The sequence below is a fragment of the Leucoraja erinacea genome, chromosome 27 (assembly GCF_028641065.1).
Source record: "Leucoraja erinacea ecotype New England chromosome 27, Leri_hhj_1, whole genome shotgun sequence".
Taxonomy (NCBI): Eukaryota; Metazoa; Chordata; class Chondrichthyes; order Rajiformes; family Rajidae; genus Leucoraja; species Leucoraja erinaceus.
In genome coordinates, this window is record NC_073403.1 from 9,350,055 (window position 1) to 9,373,532 (window position 23,478).

At 47.8% G+C, this 23,478-nt stretch overlaps 1 protein-coding gene across 3 annotated transcripts in view; it reads left to right on the forward strand.

The window, feature by feature from the left end:
- LOC129710183 (thyroid hormone receptor alpha) overlaps positions 1–23,082 on the forward strand; it is a 383,361-nt gene extending 360,279 nt beyond the window's left edge. For all 3 annotated transcript variants that reach the window (XM_055656977.1, XM_055656978.1, XM_055656979.1), the window contains 5 exons: positions 863–1,010; positions 7,153–7,358; positions 11,607–11,753; positions 13,749–14,007; positions 20,587–23,082. In XM_055656977.1, the coding sequence (XP_055512952.1) occupies positions 863–1,010; positions 7,153–7,358; positions 11,607–11,753; positions 13,749–14,007; positions 20,587–20,837 (1,011 nt within the window). In that variant the 3' untranslated portion in view covers positions 20,838–23,082. The remainder of the gene's footprint in view (positions 1–862; positions 1,011–7,152; positions 7,359–11,606; positions 11,754–13,748; positions 14,008–20,586) is intronic.
- Positions 23,083–23,478: the final 396 nt, after the last annotated feature.

Consider the following 23,478-nt stretch of genomic DNA (forward strand, 5'->3'; position numbering starts at 1 on the left):
TGAGAGGAGATCTCATTGAAACATATGGGAATCTAAGGTGTGCAGGGAGGAACTGCAGATGCTGGTTTAAACAGAGGATAGACACAAAAAGCTGGAGTACCTCAGCAGGTCAGGCAGTATCTCTGGAGAAAAGGAATAGGTGACGTTTCACGTTGAGACCCTTCTTCAGACTGAGGTGGTTTGCAAGGTAGACACTTTGGGAACATCTCCCTTGGTGGAAGAGCCTAGAAATAGGAGTCCTTGTTCCAGTTAAAAGGGAGGTGGAACAGTGGCACAACGGTAGAGTTGCTGCCTTCCAGCGCCAGAGACCCGGGTTCCATCCTGACCAAGGGTGCTTCCTATACCGAGTTTCGATGACCTCCCTGTGACTGTGTGAGTTTTCCCTGGGTGCTCCGGTTTCCTCCCACACTCCAAAGAGGTACAGGTTGATAGTTTAATTAGCTTCTGGTCAGTTTTCCTCCTTTGTAATGTTCATATGATCCATGGCATCACTGACACCTCAGTTGAAGTCACTGGCTTCCACAGTAATAGATGAGAAATATTCATCTAGGACATTGGCCATATCCTATGGCTATACTGTTCATTAAGTGGATGTACTATCTGCCTAACTTCACTTCTACGCTTAATACACCCATCAAATCTTTTAAGGTTCTCCTTTTATCTGCCAGGGATAACACACGGCCCTTTTTCTTTCTCCTCATTTCATTGTAAGTGCACTACGACATGCCCCAAATTCCTCAAGGAAGCTGCTTGATCTCAGCTACCAATACCTGACATGTGCCTCTTTTTTTCCCTAACAAGACCCTCAAATTCCCGCATTGACCAAAGTTCTCTAATCACTCTTCTCCTCTTCTATTTTTAGGGCTTCTTCAGGAGGACAATCCAGAAAAACCTGCACCCTGCCTATTCCTGCAAGTACGATGGCTGCTGTGTGGTGGACAAGATCACCAGAAACCAATGCCAGCTCTGCCGATTCAAGAAATGCACCGCGGTTGGCATGGCCATGGACCGTAAGCGCCGCTCTTTATTACATCGCTGCCTCTCCGTGTTGCTGAAGCCTCGAGGAAGATGTTGACGATCAAAGATAGACGCAAAATGCTGGAATGATCAGTGAACTAGAGACAGAGAGATAGAGGGCGTCACGGTGGCAGTTTTGTGGCACAGTGGCATAATTACTGCCGTACAGCGTCAGAGACCCAGGTTCGATCCTGACTACCCGTGCTGTCTATACAGAGTTTGCACGTTCTCCCTGGGACCGTGTGGGTTTCTCCTGGGTGCTCCGGTTTCCTCCTACACTGCAAAGACGTACAGGTTTGTAGGTTAATTGGCTTTGGTAAAATTGTAAATTGTCCCCAGTGTGTAGGTTGGTGCAAGGGTGCGGGGATCGCTGGTCGGCGCGGACTCGATGGGCCGAAGGGCCTGTTCCGCACTGTATCTCTAAAGTCTAAAGTCAAAAGTGTTTAATTGTCATATCTACCATAAGAGCATGACACAGGAGCAGAATAAGGCCATTCTGCCCATCATGTCTGTTCCACCCTTCGATCATTACTGATGTATCTTTCCCTCTCATCCCCATTTTCCTGCCTTCTCCCCATAATCTTTGACGCCCTTACCAATCAACACACAGGGAGAAAGAACAATAAAATGTGTTCTTGTTGCAGCTTTTACAGGCACATTAATACAACAACAAAATATACAATAATCAGTGATATTAGATACACGAGACCATAACAATGCAAGCTGAAATATGTGCCACCACACTTGTGACAAAGTCCTTGTGAAAGCTGCAACAAGTGCACTAGCACCATCCTACACACACTGGGGACAATTTCCAATTCACAGAAGCCAATTAACCTACAAACCTGCACGTCTTTGGAGTGTGGGATGAAACCGGAGCACCCGGGATAAACCCACGCAGGTCACAGGCAGAACGTGCAAACTCCGTACAGACAGCACCCGCAGTCAGGAGCAAAACCAGGTCTGTGGCGCTGTAAGGCAGCAGCTCTGCCGCTGCGCCACCGTGCTGCCCTTGTGGCGTTGAAGAGAGACAGTTGTTTCAGGGCATGGGTGGCAGAGTACTCGAATATTTTAGCTGCCACTATTTTTATTTTTTGCATTGTGACCATCTGTCTAAACTACAAGCTATTTCCTGCATGTTCTCATTCAACATCTGTGTTGGATTTAGTCAGAGACCAAGAATTGTCAGCACAGCAGGCTTGCAAGGTTCCCACATCAGTGGCCAGTTACTTTGCTACAACTGTTCAGGACAATAGAGCGAGCACCTGGAGTGTAAGTGAGTTCGGTATTCCGAAAAAAAACAAGGAATCATGGGATTTGTCAGAGGTCACTCACGATAAAGCAAAAGCAAACAAAGCGCTGGCTGTATAAACTCTGTATAAATTCTTATCTTTATTCATAATTTATGTGTGAAAATATATTTAATCTGAGGAAGGGGAGGTGCAGGTAGCGGGAGAGTGGGGTGTAACAGCGAGAGGTAGAGGGGGCAGATGCGAGTGGGAGACAGGGGGAGAGGCTGGACCGGCAGAGAGACATTCTCGGCAGCTGTACTGCTGCGTGTTTACAGACCTGCGTTTCATCCACAGTCAGGATCGATCCCGGGTCTCCGGCGCTGCAAGCGCTGTTGAATTGCTACTGGATCGTCCCCGTCCCCGTCCTCTCCCAAGTGTCCCATTCCTGTCCGGAGGTGGCCGGAGATGTCCGGGGTGACCGTGGACTGACGGGATAGCGGCCCGGAGCAGTGGCAGCCCAGGCTTACAGCCAGCGCAGAGAAGAAGCGCTAACTCCAGCTCAACTCTGCCCTCTCCCTGGACTGACGGTCCGCACGTCTTTGGAGTGTGGGCGAAAACTGGAGTTCCCAGAGAACGCAGGTCACAGGGAGAACGTACAAACTCCGTACAGACAGCAACAGTAGTCAGGATCGAACCCGGGTCTCTGGCGCTGTAAGGCAGCAACTCTACTGCTGCGCCACCGTGCCGCCCTGTGGCATCCCATTTGGATGACAAGTGTTATTGTGCACTTGAAACTGAGTCAGAATGCTCTGAAGTTCTCCCCACTCCCAATCAGCTTGCTGCTCTGTAATGTGTGCTCGTTCCATGAAAGCTGGTTGGACTTGTGGCGTGGCGCAGAGGTAGAGTCGCTGCCTTACAGCGCCGGTGACCAGGGTTCGATCCTGACTACAGGTGCTATCCGTACGGTGATTGTACGTTCTCCCCGTGACCCGCGTGGGTTTTTCCTGGTAGCTCCGGTTTCCTCCCACCCTCCAAAGACATGCAGGTTTGTAGGTTAATTGGCTTGGTGTAAAAACTGTAAATTATCCCTAGTGCGTGCAGAATATGCGGGGAATTGCTGGCCGGTGCGGACTCGGTGATCCGAAAGTCCTGTTTCCGCCCTGTATTTTCTAAACTAAACCAAACTAAGCTAAAAGAGACTCCCTTGGCATTTCTTTTCCCCTTCATGTATGAAATAATGCCTGAAATCGGAATTGGTCCCCGGGCTAGCTGTTGCTAGGCAGATGTGAACGTGGCAGTTAGCTGCAGAAAACAAGCAATGCAATGACTGAAGCATTCCCTGCCTGCAGTGCCTCAGCTCAATAATATCCCAGTGCCTCCATCCAACAATAGACCGCACCATGCCAGCAACACTCCAGTCACTGTGGTAAAGCAAAGAGTCGGGGATGAGGATTTAAGAGCAAGGCGTTGATTAATTTAAGGAAATTATTAATTTCCTTCAAACTTCACCTCGTGTCATTTGATGGGGCAGTTAACACATTGCGCTGGGTCTTGAGTCACACATGGGCCAGCCCACTTAAGAGCTGCAAGCATTTGCGAACCAGGTGGATTTTAAACAACAGTCCAATAATTTCACAGCCATTATTATTGATACCAGCTTATTTTTAAATTCCAGATTTATTTAATGAACTTAGTTTAGTTTTATTTGTCATATGTAGGTTAACACAGGGTCAGCGGTACAATGACATGTGTTTGACAAGACAACAGGTCACCTCAGCAATAACATTACAAAGATAAAATAAGACCCAGGCCTCTGAAACACAGGTCGATTAAGCCAGTGCTTCTTAAACAATTTCAGTGTCATTCACTCTTGAGTCTTCATCACAAAATTCCATTTACCCTCGGCTAAATTTTCTTATGTCTTTTGGTCATTTTCGTCTTATTCTGTCTCCCTTGTGTATAATTTTATATATAATAATTTATTTTATCACATGAGCAAAAAACATAAATCAACTCATTTATTTTATTCAACTTTTTTAACATCCTAAAAATATGTAAAGAAACCATAAAAAAACATCAAATTTCCAGCTTCACTGCCATTAAAACCAATAAGAGCTTACTAACCACTTTAATGGCAATGCCTTTTTGACAAACAATAGTGGACCCAGCACTGATCCCTGCCGCACACCATTGGGCATAAGCCTCCAATCTGAATAACACTCCCTGACTCCTCCTACCAAGCCAATGTTGTATCCAGTTGGCCAGCTCTCCCTAGATCCCACGGGATCTATTCTTCCAGACTAGTCTGTTATGTGGGATCCTGGTGCCTAACCCAAGCGACTATTTGCATCCTGTCCACAGAAGCAGATCTACAGTCACATGTTACAACGCTCCACACTCTTAAACTCCGACAACAGCAGTTCTTACTGGCTTTACCTTGCACTAAACATAATTCCTTTCTCATGCATCGATGGCTCGATTGTAATCATGTATTGTCTTTCCACTGGCTGGATAGCACGCAACAAAAGCTTTTCCCTACCTCAGCACACGTGACAATAACTAAACTGAACTGAAATGTCAAAGGCCTTGCTAAAGTCCACCTAGACACCATCTACAGCTCTGCCCTCACCAATCCTTTTTGTCACATCTTCAAGAAACTCAATAACATTTGTCAGGCATGATTTCCCACGCACAAAGCCACGCTAACTATCTCCAGTCAGTCCTTGCTTTCCAAATGCAATAATGATCCTTCCTGTATGACTGTATGGCAAATCAAATTCCTCGTATATGTTGCAAAACATACTTGGCTAATAAAATATGATTATGATTATGATTATTCAGTGGGTCTGTTTGTAGATTTGAAGTTCTGCAGGCCATTGTTACTGCTATTATATTACTTTCTCCTTTTAACTAACACTGGTACTCCCTGCCCAAGGGGAACGGGAGTCTCCATTTTGGGATCAGTCACTACCTCAAAATGTTTCTCCTCTGAAGTCCCAAAGGGCAAGTTTAAGTTCCCAAATCCAACTGTAATAAAATAGCTGTTAATCTGAGGCATAGATAGGGTAGACAATCAGAACCTTTTTCACAGGGTAGAAATGGCAAAGACTAAAGGGCCTGTCCCACTTTCCCGATGTTGTTAACGAATTCTTCCGAGTTTTCCCCTTGCTTCAAACTCGGAGAATGTCCGTAGCTATTTCGTAGCGGCTCGTAATGCCAGCCGTAGGTACGCGGGGCATCAAATAAGTCGGGACGTTTTTTTAACACGTTGAAAAATGTCGAACATGTTGAAAAAAAATAGCCCCGAGTACCTACGGCTGGCCATTACCGTAATTCTCCGAGTTTGAATCAAGGGGAAAACTTGTGAGTAACTCGGGAAAGTGGGACAGGGGCTTAAAGGACATACCTTTATGTTGAGAGGGGCAAAGTTTAAAGGGGATGTGGGGGCAAGATTTATTTCACACAGAGTGTGATTGGTGCCAGGGATAATAGTGGAGGCAGATATGATAGTGGCGTTTAAGAAGCTTTGAGATAGGCACCGGCATATGTTAGAAATAGAGGGATATAGATCATGTGCAGGCCGAAGAAATTAGTTTGAAACTAGTCTGAAGAAGGGTCTCGACCCGAAACGTCACCCATTCGTTCTCTCCAGAGATGCTGCCTGTCCCGCTGAGTTACCCAAGCTTTTTGTGTCTATCTTCGGTTTAAACCGGCATCTGCAGTTCCTTCCTACAGAAATGAGTTTATATTGGTCTCACTTTTGCCACAGTCATTGTGGGCTGAAGGGCCTGTTCCTCGTGCTGCAATGTTCCATGTGTAACTACCTCACTCGTTCTCGGACAACATTTGGTTTCTAGGATTGGATTATTGAACTATTAAGCTGTAACACTTAGTGTAACCAACTACTGTTGAGCCATGGGGTGCCCTGCAGTGCAGCTTCAATACTGTATAAGGTTTGGCCCGTATCATAGTACCAGCATTGATTCAAGCCTGTAGTTTAGTATAGTTTAGTTTAGAGATACAGAGGGGAAACAGTCCACTGAGTCCACGCCGACCAGCGATCCCCGCACACTAACACTATCCCACACACACTGGCAACACTGTACATTTATACCAAGCCGACTAACTTGCAAGCCTGCACGTTTGGAGTGTGGGTGGAAACCAGAGCTCCTGGAGAAAACCCACGCAGGTCATGGTAGGAACGTACAAACTTTGTACAGATTGCACCTGTAGTCAGGATGGAACCTGGGTCTCTGGTGCTGTAATGCCCCTGTCCCACTTAGGAAACCTGAATGGAAACCTCTGTGGACTTTGCGCCCCACCCAAGGTTTCCGCGCGGTTCCCGGAGATTGCAGGTGGTTGCAGGAGGTTGCAGGTAGTGGAAGCAGGTAGGGAGACTGACAAAAACCTCCGGGAACTGCACGGAAACCTTGGGTGGAGCGCAAAGTCTCCACAGGTTTCCGTTCAGGTTTACTAAGTGGGACAGGGACATAAGGCAGCTATACCGCTGCCACCCCAACTGCACTTGCCTCCCTGCCAGGTTGCTGTACAAGGAACTAACTACAAGTCAGGGCGGCACAGTGGTGCAACGATAGAGTTGCTGCCTTACAGCACCAGACACCAAGGTTCAATCCCGACTACGGGTGCTGTCTGTATGGAGTTTGTGTGTTCTCCCCTTGGCCTGCATTGGTCTTCTCCGGGTTCTCTGGTTTCCTCCAAAGACGCCCAGGCTTGTAGGTTACTTGGCTTGGTGTAAATGCACAATGTCCCTTGTGTGTGTAGGATAGCGCTAACGTGCAGGGATCGCCGGTCGACCCGGACTCGGTGGACCGAAGGGCCTGTTTTTACCCGCTGCGTCTCTAGACTAAACTAGACTAAAGTAGGCGTCTTCCTTCCTCACCAGTGGTGTTGGATGAGGGCAAGCGCATCGCCAAGAGGAAGCTGATCGAAGATAACCGGGAGAAGCGGAGGCGGGAGGAGGTGGTGAAGACCATGCAGACCAGGCCCGAGCCCAACAGCGAGGAATGGGAGTTGATCCGGGTTGCCACGGAGGCCCACATGACAACCAACGCACAAGGCAGCCACTGGAAGCAGAAACGGAAATTTCTGGTAAGGACAAATATTCACCCTGTGCCATCATTACACTGAGCACTGTTCCTATGCCTGGACTTCTCAGATGTCCTGACCCATCCAGTAAAACTCCTTTAATCCCACACATTTAGGACTTTGTGGTGATGCACTAGCAGATTTTCCAGACTCTCGGGTGTTATTGATCGCGCATTTAATTTAATGTATTTTAATGTATGGAATTCCCTGCCACAGGGGGCAGTGGAGGCCAAATCACTGGATGGATTTAAGAGAGGGTTAGTTAGAGCTCTAGGGGCTAGTGGAATCAAGGAATATGGGGAGAAGGCAGGCACAGGTTATTGATTGGGGACGATCAGCCATGATCACAATGAATGGTGGTGCTTGCTCGAAGGGCCGAATGGCCTCCTCTTGCACCTATTGTCTATGTTTCTATGTTTCTAATTTATTAGCAGACAGGTACTATTGCAACGTTTAAGAAACATTTAGACAGGTACATGGATAGGACAGGTTTAGAGGGATATGGGCCAAACGCAGGCAGGTGGGACGAGTGTAGATGGGGCATGATGGCTGGTGTGGGCAAGTTGGGCCGAAGGGCCTGTTTCCACACTGTAACACTCTATGACTCCAAGTCATGTGGCCCGAGTTGAGCACAGCTCGCCTGTCTGTGTTTAAGCTGGCCCCTTGTTTTTCATCTACGTTACTTTGCTTTTAAGTTTCTCGGTATCACAAGGTGCAGGAACTGCTGTGAGGGATCGCACCTACTGATGTGATGTGAAATCGATTTATTTATGCTCAAGCAGCAGATACAGAGATCAAAAAGCAGGAAAGAGTTGTTCACTGTAACAATAGAATGGGTGATTATTGGATAGTTATATGGATGGGAAGGGAATGGAGGGTTATGGTCTGAGCGCAGGTATATGGGACTAGGGGAGATTATGTGTTCGGCACGGACTAGAAGGGTTGAGATGGCCTGTTTCCGTGCTGTAATTGTTATATGGTTATATGGTTATTATACGTCAAGGTTTCCCATTCATTCCAGAGTCTAAAGGCTGCTTGGATAGAGTGGCTGTGGAGAGGATGTTTCCACTAGTGGGGGAGTCTAGGACGACTGGTCAAGACCTCAGAATATAAGGACGTTCCTTTAGGTAGGAGATGAGGAGGAATTTATTTAGTCAGAGGGCGGTGAATCTACGGAATTCTTCGCCACTGAAGGCCGTGGTGGCCAAATGAATGGATATTTTTAAGGCAGAGATAGATAGATTCTTGATTAGTACGGGTGTCAGAGGTTATGGGGCGATGGCAGGAGAATGGGATTAGGAGGGAGAGATAGATCAGCCATGATTGAATGGCGGAGTGGACTTGATGGGCCGAATGGCCTAATTCTGTTCCTATCAGTTATGAACTTATGAATGCCCCAATGCCCCAAGAAATGATCTTTTTTCAACAGCACAAGGGCGGCACGGTGGTGCAGCGGTAGAGTTGTCACTTCCAGCGCCAGAGACCCGGGTTCGATCCTGACTATGGACACTATCTGTGCAGAGTTTTACGTTCTCCCCGTGACCCGCGTGGGTTTTCTCCGGGTGCTCCGGTTTCCTCTCACATTCCAAAGACGTACAGGTTTGTAGGTTAATTGGCTATGGTAAAATTGTAAATAGTGCATAGGATAGTGCATAGGCTAGTGCCAGTGTACTTGTTGTAGGTTGTTGTAAATTTATGGGGAGAAGGCAGGTGAATGGGGTTGAGAGGGAAAGATAGATCAGCCATGATTGAATGGCGAGGTTGACTTGATGGGCTGAATGGCCTAATTCTGCTCCTATCACATGAAATTATTGCAGATTTTTGCAAGGAATTGACCATTGCTTTGCTGAACCGGATCCAGTAACGTGAAGACTCCTGCTCAATCATAGTGTTATTGTCGATTCCAAACAGATCAGGGCTGTAATAAACGGGGTTGCCAGGGAAGCTGACTGCTGCTAAATTACCACGAAAATCATCACTCACTGGCACAGGCTTGATTTCCTGGTTGTTAATGATGGTTGGAGGGGAATTAGGTGGTCATTTAGTCTCCCGGCCCTGGATTAAAACGCAGACCAGAATCGGCTGATTGGATTTCCTTCCCGGGCATGTCGGGGGAATATTCAGTTCAAAGTGGCAGCGGGGAGGAAACAAGAACAGAGGCCTGTTCTACACAGAGCGGACGATACAGATGTAGCAGTCCGCCTCCCTTCTGACCATCGCAACTGTCTACATAAGCCTCCCCCCTCGCCCCCCCATCCTGCTTCTCTTATCTCTCCCTGTACGTCTCAGGAGTGTGGGAGGAAACCGAAGATCGCGGAGAAAACCCAGGCAGGTCACAGGGAGAACGTACAAACGCCGTACAGACAGCACCCGCAGTTAGAATCAAACCTGTGTGTCTGGCGCTGTACGGTGGCAACTCTACCGCTGTACCGCCCTGACCTTCCAAACTCCGGACAGGCAGCACCCAACAGTCAGGATCGAACCCGGGTCTCTGGCGCTGTAAGGCAGCAACTCTACTGCTGCGCCACCGTGCTGTGTCGGGGGATAGTGCCACCAAGTGAACTAAACTGGGTGACTGTGTCACGAGGTGAACTGTATGGGGAGAATGTGCCGGGGAGTGAATTGAACAAAGACAGAGTGGAACACAATGAATTTGTAGGTTACACAAAAAAGCTGGAGAAACTCAGCGGGTGCAGCAGCATCTATGGAGCGAAGGAAATAGGCAACGTTTCGGGCCGAAACCCTTCTTCAGACTGCGGCAACGTTTCGGGCCGAAACCCTTCTTCAGACTGGGCAACGCTTAAACAATGAATTTGTACACTTGGTGCTGAAGTTGAATTTGGCTAATTGCATAAATAGAGACACAGCTGGTCAGTCAGCAAGGGTAAACTTTGCAGAATTTAGTTTAGTTTAGAGACACAGTGCAAAAACAGTCCCTTCGGCCCACCGCGTCTGCACCAACCAGCGATCCCCGCACGCTTACACACCCTAGGGACAAATGTTTATACCGTGCCAATTAATCTACAAATCTGCACGTGTTTGGAGTGTGGGAGGAAACCCACGCAGGTTTCGAGGGAGAACGTACAGACTCTACAGACAAGCACCCGTAGTCAGGATCGAACCGGGGTCTCTGGCGCTGTAAGGCAGTAGCTCTACCGCTACGCCACCATGCCGCCCCAAAGATTACATTAAAATAGCGATTTCTAATCATTGGAGTTCTTCGTCCTTTGAATCCCACCGGACTTACTTGAATGAATGTACTTGAATGAATGTACTTGATTTACTTGAATACTTGAATATACTTGAATTACTTGATTTACTTGAATGTACTTGAATGTATTTCTGCATTGGGAGATTGTATTGTATTCATTGTATTCAAATTTATTGTCATTGTCTCAATTTGAGACAACGAAATGAATTTCCCTTACAGGCAGTATCATAAAAAAATCATTAAAAAAAAAAAATTAAAAAAAAATAATAAAACATATTAAAAATAAGATTATTGGCAAAGGGCACAATTTATTGCCCATCCTTAATGTTTGTGAGCCACTTTCTTGGACCGATGCAGCCCTCATGGTGGTCTGAGTTTTGGATGGGGAATTTCAGGATTTAGACTCAGTGAAGAAGATAGACACAAAGCGCTGGAGTAACTCAGCGGGTCAGGCAGCATCTCTGGAGAAAAAGGATGGGTGACGTTTCGGGTCGGGAACCTTCCTCAGACCGAAAATAGAGGGGAGGGAACTGGAGGTAAGAAAAGGCCAGAACAAAGCAGGGCCGGCAACAGATGACCAAGGAAGGGTGGAGCCCACAATGGCCCATTGTTGACTGGGGAAGAGATGATAACGAAGGGTGTGAACCGTGGAACTAGCAGGAAGACTAGGGTGGGGGACCCACTGACACGCTGACTTTATTTCCTAATTATCCAACGATAATTTCTTTAGTCAGAGGGTGGTGAATCCTTTGCCACAAATGGCAGCGGAGGCCAAGTCAATGGATATTATATAGGTAGATTCTTGATTAATATGGGTGTCAGGGGTTATGGGGAGGAGGCAGGAGAATGGGGTTGAGAGGGAAAGATAGATCTGCCATGTTAGAATGGCAGAGTAGATGGCCCGAATGGCCTAATTCTGCTCCAATCATTATGACCTGATGACCTGATGATCCCTGATCAAAGCCGGACACAGTGACCCTGACTCCCATCGTGTGTTTTCCTGTAGTTTGATTCGTACAATGCCCCTTCTGTTCCCACAGCCAGAAGACATTGGTCAGTCTCCCATGATGACCACAGCGGAAGGAGATAAAGTCGACCTGGAAGCCTTCAGCCAGTTCACCAGGATTATCACCCCAGCCATTACCAGAGTTGTGGATTTTGCCAAAAAACTGCCCATGTTCTCAGAGGTATTTGTTGGTGAAAGTTGACTTAACTTAGCGTTCTTTTAATATGTATAACCTGTTCAATGAATGAATGAATGAATGTTTGATTGTCACATGTGATCGGTCACAGTGAAATTCTTTGCTTGCTTTACCCAAGGTATGCAAATAACCGCCACATAAAGGGCGCTTACAAGTTACAAAGATACAAAGTATCCCGCGCCAGGTCTGCCTTTGTTCTTCCCCCTCCCCCCCTTTCCCCATCCCTCACAGTGGTCCTCCCACGGCAGGTCCTCCAATGTTCATTGTTCTTCCCCCTTACCACGTCAGGTCTGTGGGCGCCATCATGGAGCGCTGCACCAAACTATCTGCCAGGTCCTCCCCTAAAGACTCCGTGGAGCCGACCCAGACCCCAGCCGTGGACTCCGACGACCCCGAGTATTCTCAGGTCACGGCCAATGGTGTAAAAACAAAACTTGGCAATGAACAAGTTCATGATGCGGAGACAGGCACGTGGCCACACAACCTTTTGAGTAATTGATTGAAAGATACAACATGGAAACAGGCCCAACGACCACTAAGTCCACGGGGATCATCGATCACTCTTCACGTTGGTCTAGTTTCGTTTCGTTTTAATTTAGTTTTGTTTTTATTAATTAGAAAAAAAACTAAACTAAACTAAACGAGACTAGCCTAGTTAAACTAGACTCGACTAGCCTAAACTAGACTAATCCTATATTATTCCACTTTCACATCTACTCCCGAAACACTAGTGGCAATTTACGAAGAAGATAGGCACAAAATGCTGGGGTTACTCAGCGGCAGTATGTCTGGAGGGAAGCAATGGGTGATGATTCAGGTTGAGACCCTTCTTTAGGCTGAGAGTCAGGGGAGAGGGAAAGGAGATATGGAAGGGTACAAGGGTGTGAAAAAGAGCAGATCAAAGAAGACGATGTTCAAGGAACTGTACAATTTACAGGCCAATTCACCTACAAACCCGTACAATTTTTGAATTGGGAGAAAACCGGAGCACCAGTAGGAATCCCAGACAGTCAGAGGGAAAACGTGCAAACTCCGCACAGACAGCACCCAAGATCAGGATCGAACCTCGGTCTCTGGCACTGTTAGGTTAGCTGTGCCACCCCAAAGCTCTGATTATCCAAATGAATTGCATGAAAGTGAAGGGGCTGTCCTACTTGGGCGACCTAATCCACGAGTTCTGGCGAGCTTGCCCTCGACTCGTACTCGCAGCATGGTCGACACGAGGTCGTAGGAGGTCTTCGTAACTCTCCTTCATGCTCGAGAGTGGTCTCCGCGTACCCGAGTCCTCAGCTAGGTCGCGGCGTTTTTTTCAATATGTTAAAAAATGCCTGCGGGTAAAAAAAGGTCGCCATGGAAAAAATCGATACTTTTTTAACTCGTAGGTTTAGTCGTAGTAGGTCGGCATGTTAGTCATAGGTAATCGAGGGTAGCCGATGGTAGTTGTGGATAGTCTTCATCAAAGTCGAAGGGAGGTGAAGGAGATCGAAGGAGGTCGACTTCACTCTCCACTATTCGGTGTCCAATTTTCCCGAAGTTAGTTGTAGCTAGTCTTCAACATAGTCGAAGCTAGTCTTCAACATAGCCGAAGGAGGTCTTCAACATGTCATTTTTTCAAACTCTTCTAAACCCGCCAATTAGGTCGCCCAAGTGGGACAGCCCAATTTAGCACTCAGCAGCACGTAGCTGAATTGTCAGGGTTATACAACAGGGCAAGATCACCCTGGTCAATTGCAAGCAATATTTTTAAAAGGGTACTTGGACGTGTAGGCAGATCATTAATAGAACAATTCCATGTTGCCGGGATGTAAAGGAATGCAGCACGTTCTGTGTTCAGTGTCCTTGGAGTGTGTTTATTACATTCCGATCAGGTGGGGATGTGACAATGTGAACCTGGCATTCCAGCACCTTGGACCTCTCACCTGCCCTCTTGCTGAATGTCCTGCCGCTGCCTACAGCTTGTTCCGTTTACTCTTTCTGTAGCTGCCATGTGAGGACCAGATCATCCTTCTGAAGGGCTGCTGTATGGAGATAATGTCTTTGAGAGCTGCTGTCCGATACGATGCGGAGAGCGAGACGCTGACGCTAAACGGGGAGATGGCCGTCAAGAGAGAACAGCTGAAGAACGGGGGGCTTGGTGTTGTCTCCGATGCCATATTTGAGCTGGGCAAATCCTTATCGGCCTTCAGTCTGGACGACACAGAGGTGGCTCTGCTGCAGGCCGTTTTATTGATGTCCTCAGGTAAACACTCCTCGGCCAGGTGGATTAACATTCATTTCCTTCCCTTGAAGCGACTCCAGTGAGCTATCGCTGCGCTAAAACCAACCTTGTTTTGACTGCCAATGTCAAAGAGTAACAAGAGAACTATTATCTCTCCACATGTCTTCTCCCTTGCGTGAAGGTCAGGTTTGTGGCTTGGTGAGAAAGAGAAACAGGCGGAGATAGAGGCACAAGAGACTGCAGATGTCATCTTCAGCAAAACACAAAGAGCTGGATACCTGCTGCGTTCCTCCAGCACTTTAGTACGAAGCAAGAGGAGGTGTTAGCCCCTTATAAATCTGCCACCACATTTCATGAGAGCTTAAGAAATAGGAGTAAAGGAGAAATAACTGTCGCCCATTCCACAGTGCCATTGTCTAGCACTATCCCCATATCCCTTGATCCCCTTACTGCCCAGAAACACACCCATCTCTGGTTTGGATGTACACAATGGCTAAGTTACCATCACCCTCCAGGGCTGGAAATGGCACTGGAAGACATGAAATGTCTCCTGGGCACCATCCCTGGAGAACATGGCTAGGGCAGCATAGTGGTGCAGCGGTAGAGTTGCTGCCTTAATGTGCCTGAGGCCCATGTTGGATCCTGACTACGGGTGCTGTCTGTATGGAGTTTGTACGTTCTCCCTGTGACCACATAGGTTTTCTCCGGGTGCTCCGGTTTCCTCCCACACTCCAAAGACGTACAGGTTTGCAGGTTAATTGCCTGTTTCCGCACTGTATCTCTCAAGTCTAAAAGTAACGCTGACGTTTCCCGTCTTGATGGCATCGTGACAGATCCCGAAACGTAACCATTTCCTGCCCGATCCCTAGAGCCCTCGATGCCATTTGTGTGTTAGAAAACAATTAGTTTCTGTGATTGAAGAATAGCAACAAAGCAGCTACTGGCTCCCTGGGGATATTAACACATTATGTGAATCAAGGGAATTGAGATCAGTGCAGCAAAGTGGCAGTGAGGTGTGAGTAATCGTCCTGAATGATGGAACAGGCACAAAGAGCCGGGCAGCCTGCTACCCTTCTGTTCTCATGGACCGCAAGTCTAGACTTCCCAAGGTCACACCGCCATGACCGGGTATGCTGGTTTTCATGGAGCTAGTTGTGGAAAGACTTATCCAAGGCCTATAAAAACAGCCAGGATAGACACAAAATGCTGGAGTAACTCAGCGGGTCAGGCAGCATCTCGGGAGAAAAGTTACAGGTTTCGTGTTGAGTCCCTTCTTCAGACTGAGAGTCAGGGGAGAGGGAAACTAAAGGTATGAAAAGGTTCCGTACACATCAGAGAGGGGACCGATGACTCAGGAAAGTGGAGCCCACAATGGTTCATTGTTGGCTGTGGAAAGAGGTGATAACGAAGGGATACGAACAGTGATACTAGCAGGATGAGTAGGGTGTGGGAAGGGCAGAGAGCGAGGGAATGCAGAGGTTATTTGAAATTAGAGAAGTTAATATTCATACCGCTGGGTTGTAAGCTGCCCAAGCGAAATATATGGGGCTGTTCTTCCAACTTGTGTTTAGCCTCACTCTGACAGTGGAGGAGGTGAGTTAAAGTGTTCGGCAAGCATGGGACCATGTAGGTCAAGGTGGACTGAGCGGAGGAGTAAAGCAAAACGATCGCCCATGTGCACTTGGTCTCACCGATATATAGGAGGCCATCACCAAGAACAATGGATACAGTAGATATAGAAATGGCCAAATGTAGCGGGTAAGGTCGATCGCACATAGATTCCGATTTGGACAGGGAGGTCACAGGCGAATGAACAGTTATGCCTGATGCACTGACTCGCTAGAATTTAGAAAATTGAGGGGGGATCTTATAGAAACGTACAAAACTCTTAAGGGGTTGGACAGGCTACATGCAGGAAGATTGTTCCCAATGTTGGGGAAGTCCAGAATAAGGGATCACAGTTTAAGGATAAGGGGGAAATCTTTTAGGACTGAGATGAGGAAAAAAAATTTCACACAGAGAGTGGTGAGTCTCTGGAATTCTCTGCCACAGAGGGTAGTTGAGGCCAGTTCATTGGCTATATTTAAGAGGGAGTTAGATGTGGCCCTTGTGGTAAAAGGGATCAGGGGGTATGGAGAGAAGGTAGGTACAGGATACTGAGTTGGATGATCAGCCATGATCATATTGAATGGCGGTGCAGGCTCGAAGGGCCGAATGGCCTACTCCTGAACCTATTTTTTATGTTTCTATGTTTAAACAGCTAGAACTGGCAGCCCATAATGGAGTTTGTCCTTGTGTAAGGAGGAACTGTAGATGCTGGTGTAAACCATAGACAGGCACAAAAGGCTGGAGTAACGCAGCGGGTCAGGCAGCATCTCTGGGGACTAGGTGACGTTTCGGGTCGAGACCCTTTTTCAGACTGAGAGTTGGGCGAGAGGGGAACGAGAGATGTAGCAATTTGACCTGTTACTTCTCAAGATGGTGTCTAACGGAGGTGACATTTTGCGGGCAGTGGGCAGCAGAGCACTTGTATACTCGTGTGTAGGAAGGAACTGCAGATGCTGGTTTAAACCGAAGATAGACACAAAATGCTGGAGTAATGTTCCTCCCTTTTACACCTGAAATTTGCAGCCAGAACTACAGCAGTAGGGAACGGGCTTTGAAGCCATGTAATCACACTCACGGTCGTTCGATGGACTCGGTGGATGGACTCTGCCCCTAGAAGACAAGCGCAGCGCCGGGAAAAACCTCCGTTCAGAGAACGTGGTCGCCAGGGAGGTCCTCACTTACGACTGAAGCATCCGACCCCACCACCTACCCCCACACCACCACACCCAAGCTTTATTGTGGCCAATGTACAATCACTGGAGAACACAACAGAAGACTTAAGAGCAAGACAGGTGCTGCAACAAAAGGATATTGTGGTCTGTTTCACAGAGACTCGGAAAATCTCCAACTCTCCAAACACGGCGCTCTTGCCCGAAGGTGTTTCCATCTATCGCACGGACCAGAAGGCGGCCTCGGGACAAAATGTCGTGATGACGGAGTCTGCATCAGGATAAACCCATCACGGTGCTCAGATGTGGTGGTCTTGTCCCACTCCTGTTCCCCCCCCAACACGGAGACTAAATGCTGACCATTCTAAGTAGCAAAGTTTAGACAGGTGCAAAATGCTGGAGTTAATATCAACGGGACAGGCGGCATCTCTGAAGAAAAGGAATAGGTGCCGTTTTGGGTCGGATTCCTCTTCAGACTGAAAGATGGAGGTTGGGAGGGAGGTGAGGTGGGGGGGGGGGGGGGGGGGGGGGGGGGGGGGGGGGGACACGACGACTGGAGGTGAGAAAGTACCAAGGGAGTTCTCCATCAGCATCCTGACTGCAGTATAGGGCAGATGTCAGGCGAGCATTCGAGGAATGGAGTGCCGCGATCAAGAAACGGTGTACTCCGTGACTCCTTCATCATCGCTTGGGACTTCAAGAAGACACAAAGTGCTGGATAAACTCAGCAGGTCAGGTAGCATTCTCTGGAGAACATGGATAGATAGACACAAAATGCTGGAGTGACTCAGCGGGACAGACCATTCCTTCCATCCAGCGATGCTGCCTGTCCCCTGAATTACTCCAGCATTATGTATCTATGTTCGGTGTAAACCAACATCTGCAGTTCCTTCCTGAACATGGATGATAGGTGATGTTTTGGGTCGGGACCCTTCTGCAGACAGTGTGAAGAAGGGTCCCGACTCGAAATGTCACCTATCCATGTTCCCCCGAGATGCTGCCTGACCCTCTTGAGTTACTCCAGCACTTTGTGGTAACCAGCATCTGCAGTTCCTTGTTTCTGTAGCTTGAAGAAGAGTCTGTCTAAGTATGTCCACACATCGCCTTCAACACCAGGGGGCACTGGACCACCATCAGGAACATCTGGAACCCCATCCCTTGCCTGGACTTTGGAAAACCTCACCGCTTGGCCGTGCTTCCTCCTGCATGCAGACAGATACAGAAGAGTCAACATCGACCAAGTGACCAATGTACATTCACCGGAGAACACAACTGAAGACTTAAGAGCAAGACAGGTGCTGCAACAAAGGGATATTATGGTCCGCTACGTGCTCCGTTTCACAGAGGCGCGGCCCATCGCCAACTCTCCAAACACGGCGCTCTTGCCCGAAGGTTTTTCCATCTTTCGCACGGACCAGAAGGCGGTCTCAGGACGAAATGTAGAGGTGACGGTGTCTGCTTCAGGACAAACCCATCATGGTGGCCTTGTCCCCCCAATCTGGAGACTAAATGCTGACCATTCCACATAGCGAGGTTTAGACACAAAAAAGCTGGAGTTAACTCAGCGGGTTAGGCAGCATCTCTGGAATAGTAAAGGAATAGGTGACGTTTCTGACACCCGTTGGTCAGGAGAGGAGTGGCTTGGGGGGACTGCTTTGAAGTGGTGGACTGAGCCATGTTCAAGGATACATCAAGGGGCCAGAATGAAAATGCCAGAGTCGTCACCCACAGCATCGAGAAATGTGTGGACGAGCGTGTGCCAACAAAAAACATTCCGAGTCTTCCCCAACCAGAGGTTCCTGGATGAGCCAGGAGAGTGGCGACCTGCTGAAGGCTAGATCTGAGGTGTTTAGTACCGACTATCCAGAGACTTACAAGAAATCCAGCACGCCCATCACCAGCCCAAAGAGACCATTCCAGACTAGGCTGGAGTCACGGGCAGATGCTGGACTGCTGTGAAGGGGCTTGCACATCATCACTTCCTACATTGAGCATAAATGGCAACAACGCCTCATTTACAGAGGAGCTCAATGCCTACGAGATCCCCTACAGCCCCTGATTCCGTGATCCCAGTCTCCTGAGACCTGCATCAGAGCACTTGCAATGGCTGGATCCATCCAAAGTGTGTGGGTGATGGTAAAAGACCTGTGGGGACCAACTAGGTGGAATATTCAATAACTTCAACCTCCCACTAGTACGGTTTCCACCTGTTAGGGCATCTATCGTACCAAGAAGAACATGCATGGTGGACCTGTCACAATGACTACCATCCAGTAGCCCATACATCCACCGTAATGAACTGCTTCGAGAGATTGGTTGCCTTTCAACCCCTACCATCAGGCAGGAGGTACAGAAGCCAGAGGTCCCACGCCACCGAGTTCAGGAACAGCTACTTCCCCACGACCATCGGGTTCTTGAGCAGACCTGAACGAGTCTAATCCTACCTCAGCAACCGAACACCACGGACCACCTCCTGCACCACCGTGGATTTATTCTCAAATTGTGTTTTGCACGAATGTCTTGTTTTTGCAGTCTTTTCCTTTTCACTTATGCCATGTAATGTATGCGTTGTCTGAGTCACTGTGCCTGTGATGCTGCTGCAAGCAAGATTGTCATTGTATCTGTACGTCACCATGCTCATGTGGACAACAATAAACTCAACTTAACTTCTTTGTAGATATGGGAGCTGCTATCAGCTGAGTAACTGAAATCTATCTTGTAGATGGTAGACACTGCAGCTAAGATGTAGCAAAGGGTATATGGGCCTGTCCCACTTAGGCGATTTTTTTGGCGACTGTCATAGTCGTAGCAGGTCGTGACTGGACCCCTCTACCACATTGTCTACAACAACCTAGTCGACGTCAAGCTAGGCAAACGTACGCTAATCATATGTAAATGCATTTGAGTCATTTTTGTGTTTAACTTCATATTCATAATTATATTATACACGTACGGCATATTCTTGTAAAATTCTTGGGTATTATAATAAGGTCTTCAACCTGTTATATCAGTATAATAATCATAGGGAAGATATTTAGCGACGTCTATAAGGTGCCAGTGTGAAACGGCCTTTGGTGGTCAGTGGACAGGAGCTGTACGTGACGGATTTGTGTATCAAGTGACTCACTCGAGAACAGACGCATGCACGGCCTCCATCAGTAAAATCCATCACTTTCTGTTTATTTTTTGTTTTTACAGATATGGTTGATTTTATTGTGTGAGTGAATACCTCCTTATGAGGTCTCTTCAACAAGCAGTTTGGTTTCAGTTTGGTTTTTTTGCATTGTCAATAAACTTGAGAAAAACGTAAGTTGTATGTTGCTTAAACCAGGTATCAGCAAACTATTAGGTAGACAAAACTGCTGGAGAAACCCAGCGGGTGCAGCAGCATCTATGGAGCGAAGGAAATAGGCGACGTTTCGGGCCGAAACCCTTCTTCTGACCAGTTTGCAGATCAGAAAAATATATTATGCTCGCCTTATGAACTTTAAGTTTATGAAAGAGAAAGAAAGAGATTAATAAAGATATATACAAATTTTTATGTAGGGGTTCCCTGAGACATGAAAAAGAATTTCAAGGGTTCCACGAGGGTGAAAAGGTTGAGAAACGCTGGTGTGGAGGGATCTAGGCCAAATGCTGGCAAATGGGATTAACTCAGATGTAAAATCTTATCAGCAGGGTTGATTTGGGCCTGTTTCTGTGCTGTATGACTCGATTTCGTAAATCTTTGATAGCCTGGCAATGTTGCACGTTCTCTTGTAGAGGTGTAAGATGATGACCATTTGGAGGACCCTGACTGACAAACTCTCGCTATTGTTTGCAGATCGAACAGGATTGACCTGTATAAACCGAATAGAGAAATGCCAAGAGGCTTACCTCCTGGCCTTTGAACATTATATAAACTCTCGCAAACACAACATTCCACATTTCTGGCCAAAACTGCTGATGAAAGTTACAGACCTGCGAATGATCGGAGCCTGTCACGCCAGCCGCTTCCTCCACATGAAGGTTGAATGTCCCACAGAACTCTTCCCTCCCTTGTTCTTGGAGGTATTTGAAGATCAGGAAGTGTAGATTTAAGTTGAAAACTTGGAACCAGGAACAGAAAGATAAACAATCACCCGGCTAATTGCCTGGCTATTTGTCCATTGCGAATCACCTTGTCTGTCTCGACTTGTCGGAAACTCAAAAGAACCATTCCATTAATGCGGGTACAGTTGCAAATATTTTGTAAGTCAACGGTTATGTCCTTTTATCCTTGTGCTCCGTCTTACGAAGGAAGGCCATGCCTACTAGCTGTCCATTGCTGCTTTACCGCTGATTTTATAAACAGCCATCTCCAAAACAAAATGGCCAATAGTCCCATCTGTGTTCCTCACGCGTTCAGGTCAGTACATTTCTGGTGGTCTGACGAAGAGTGGAAGGTTGCCTCATCGTTGTGTGTGCAAGGGAGGAGCCTGGTGGTATCGCCAATGTCAACCGTTTCGTTTTAAATGACGACAGTGAAGATGGAGGCGAATGTCAAGGCATGGATATCCCCTGCATCGTTTCATCCGACAGCTGGAATTGCAATGGTGGAAAGGAGCATGCAGAGATAAAAGGCTACAGTGAAATGTTTACAGCAACGTTTGGCAAGCAGAATCTTTGGCTGCGCTCAAGGGATGGGAACTTTGCTCGTTCACCTACGATCCAGAGCCATTTTCAACAAAGAGAGCAGCTCCAACGCAAAGCCTCCCCCCTCGATGGCCTCCCACACCGCTCCCCCTCCTGGTTCCATCAGCACTGAAGCCTCCTCTTGTCAGGGGTGACCTCCCGTCAGCACGGAGGCCGCCCATGGAGAGCCAAAGCTGCCAATTGGGCTTCATTTCTTGGCAAGGAGCGCAATCAGGAAGGACCGCAACAGGAAGGGAGAGGGAAAGCAGAAAGGTGGCCCGCAAGATTTCCCCGCCTCAGGAACATCCACGGAATGAGGTGGTCGAGAACATTGAAGTCAAATGTATCAGTTAGTAAATCCTGAAGGAGACAAAACAGGGGGCGAGATTTGTCCTTGGTCCCCTACGCCAAGAGCTTGGCGCGGTCGTAGTTGCACAGTCTATTCCATCTCCAAACTTCAATCCCGTTGCACCTGATGGTTGGATTGGCCTCCTTCTGTGCTGCCAATGTCTTTGCAATTAGATTCCTTGAATCTCAGCAGACGGATGGAGTGCACAGGTGCACCGACCAATGACAAATTTCACCCCTCAAGTGTTATTTGGGTTTAATATGTGCCTACCAGGGAAGGGGTGAGGGAGCTTAGTCCCTCCACCCTACACTTCAGCGGTTTCCTTGGTGGCCCTTTAGTTAACCCTTTAGTGGCTATTACCAGGTGACATTGTTTTTACCACACTCATTCCTTTTATACTTCTCTCTTCTTGGAAGACAAACAACCAGACAGAGCACGCCAAGTTCCCCGGCAAGCTTTGAAGGTCATCTTTGGAAGGCTAAGTGTTAGCGTCGTCACTGCTCAGCGTTTTCTTGCTCGCTTCGAGGCGAGCAATGTGAAAAGACGGACCTTCAACGCTTGCGCACGGACCTTGCGTGCGACGTCTGGCCTCAGTACTGAATTTTACAGTAATTTACAAAGGCACGACACTAAAGTTGAGCGGCCTAGAGCGCTGGGTTGTCCAAAGTTCCGCCAGTCTCCGTTAGGTGGAGGTTTTTCCACTGTCGAAAATGCGGTGCTCTGCATCCACTAGATGGAGAATACCAAGCCCCGGCTCCCGTGCCCGTCTAGTGATGCTCATGGCATCCAGCAGCGAGGTGCTACAAGGCCAAAACCCCATGTCCCGAATGAAAGGATATTCAGTCTGCGGCCCCCAGTCCAGGAACCTTGTATTTCTTATTGCTGCTTTACCGTGCTTGAATTTTCTGGGTGGCTTGGCAGTTTGGAAAGACTGATTTTGACAGGCTCCAATTTCCTGTAGGACCAATCCTACATTGGAACCCCAAAAAAAGTGTGCGCTGAGATCATGGATTTAAAACTCCCCCCCTTGTTGACTAAAATTCGTCATCTCGGTCAAAACCTCCGTAATGCAACAAGGGCCTTGTGGTGTCACCTCCGCTGGCGGCCATTTTGTGGACTGTAGGCCTTGGACAACCCAGTGACAATGGCTGTCTCACCTCCGCATGGCCCGATAGTCACAACTGTGACTATCTGGCTCACTCCCATGATCGGAGTTTGCTGTCTTGCTAACTCAGGTACATCACACCCCCTCCCTTTTCCCCCCATTACAGCCTCCCCCACCATACCTCAACCCTTCCCCCCCCCCCCTCCCATACCTCAAACCATACCTCAACCCCCCCCCCCCCCCCCCCATACCACAAACCTACCTCAACCCCCCCCCCCCCCCCCCCCCCCCCCCCCCCCCCCCCCCCCCCCCGACAATCTCAACAACCTCCTCCCTCTGTTTTATTATCTCTTAAATATCCGCATTTTACTTGAATACTTATCAGTGAAATATTTAAACCAGGGACTTACTTTCAGGATACACTTCATCACTACATGTATAACCAACCGCACATTACTAAAGAGTTTGAACGCTCAACCGGTTCCCTCCAGTAACACTGCTGCTAACTAAAGACAGAATAAGGTCACTCAAGGGTTAACAGTGAGACATGAAAGTAAAGTGAAGGATCTACTCAGGTACAAACTGAATATAATTTTTAAAAGTATATA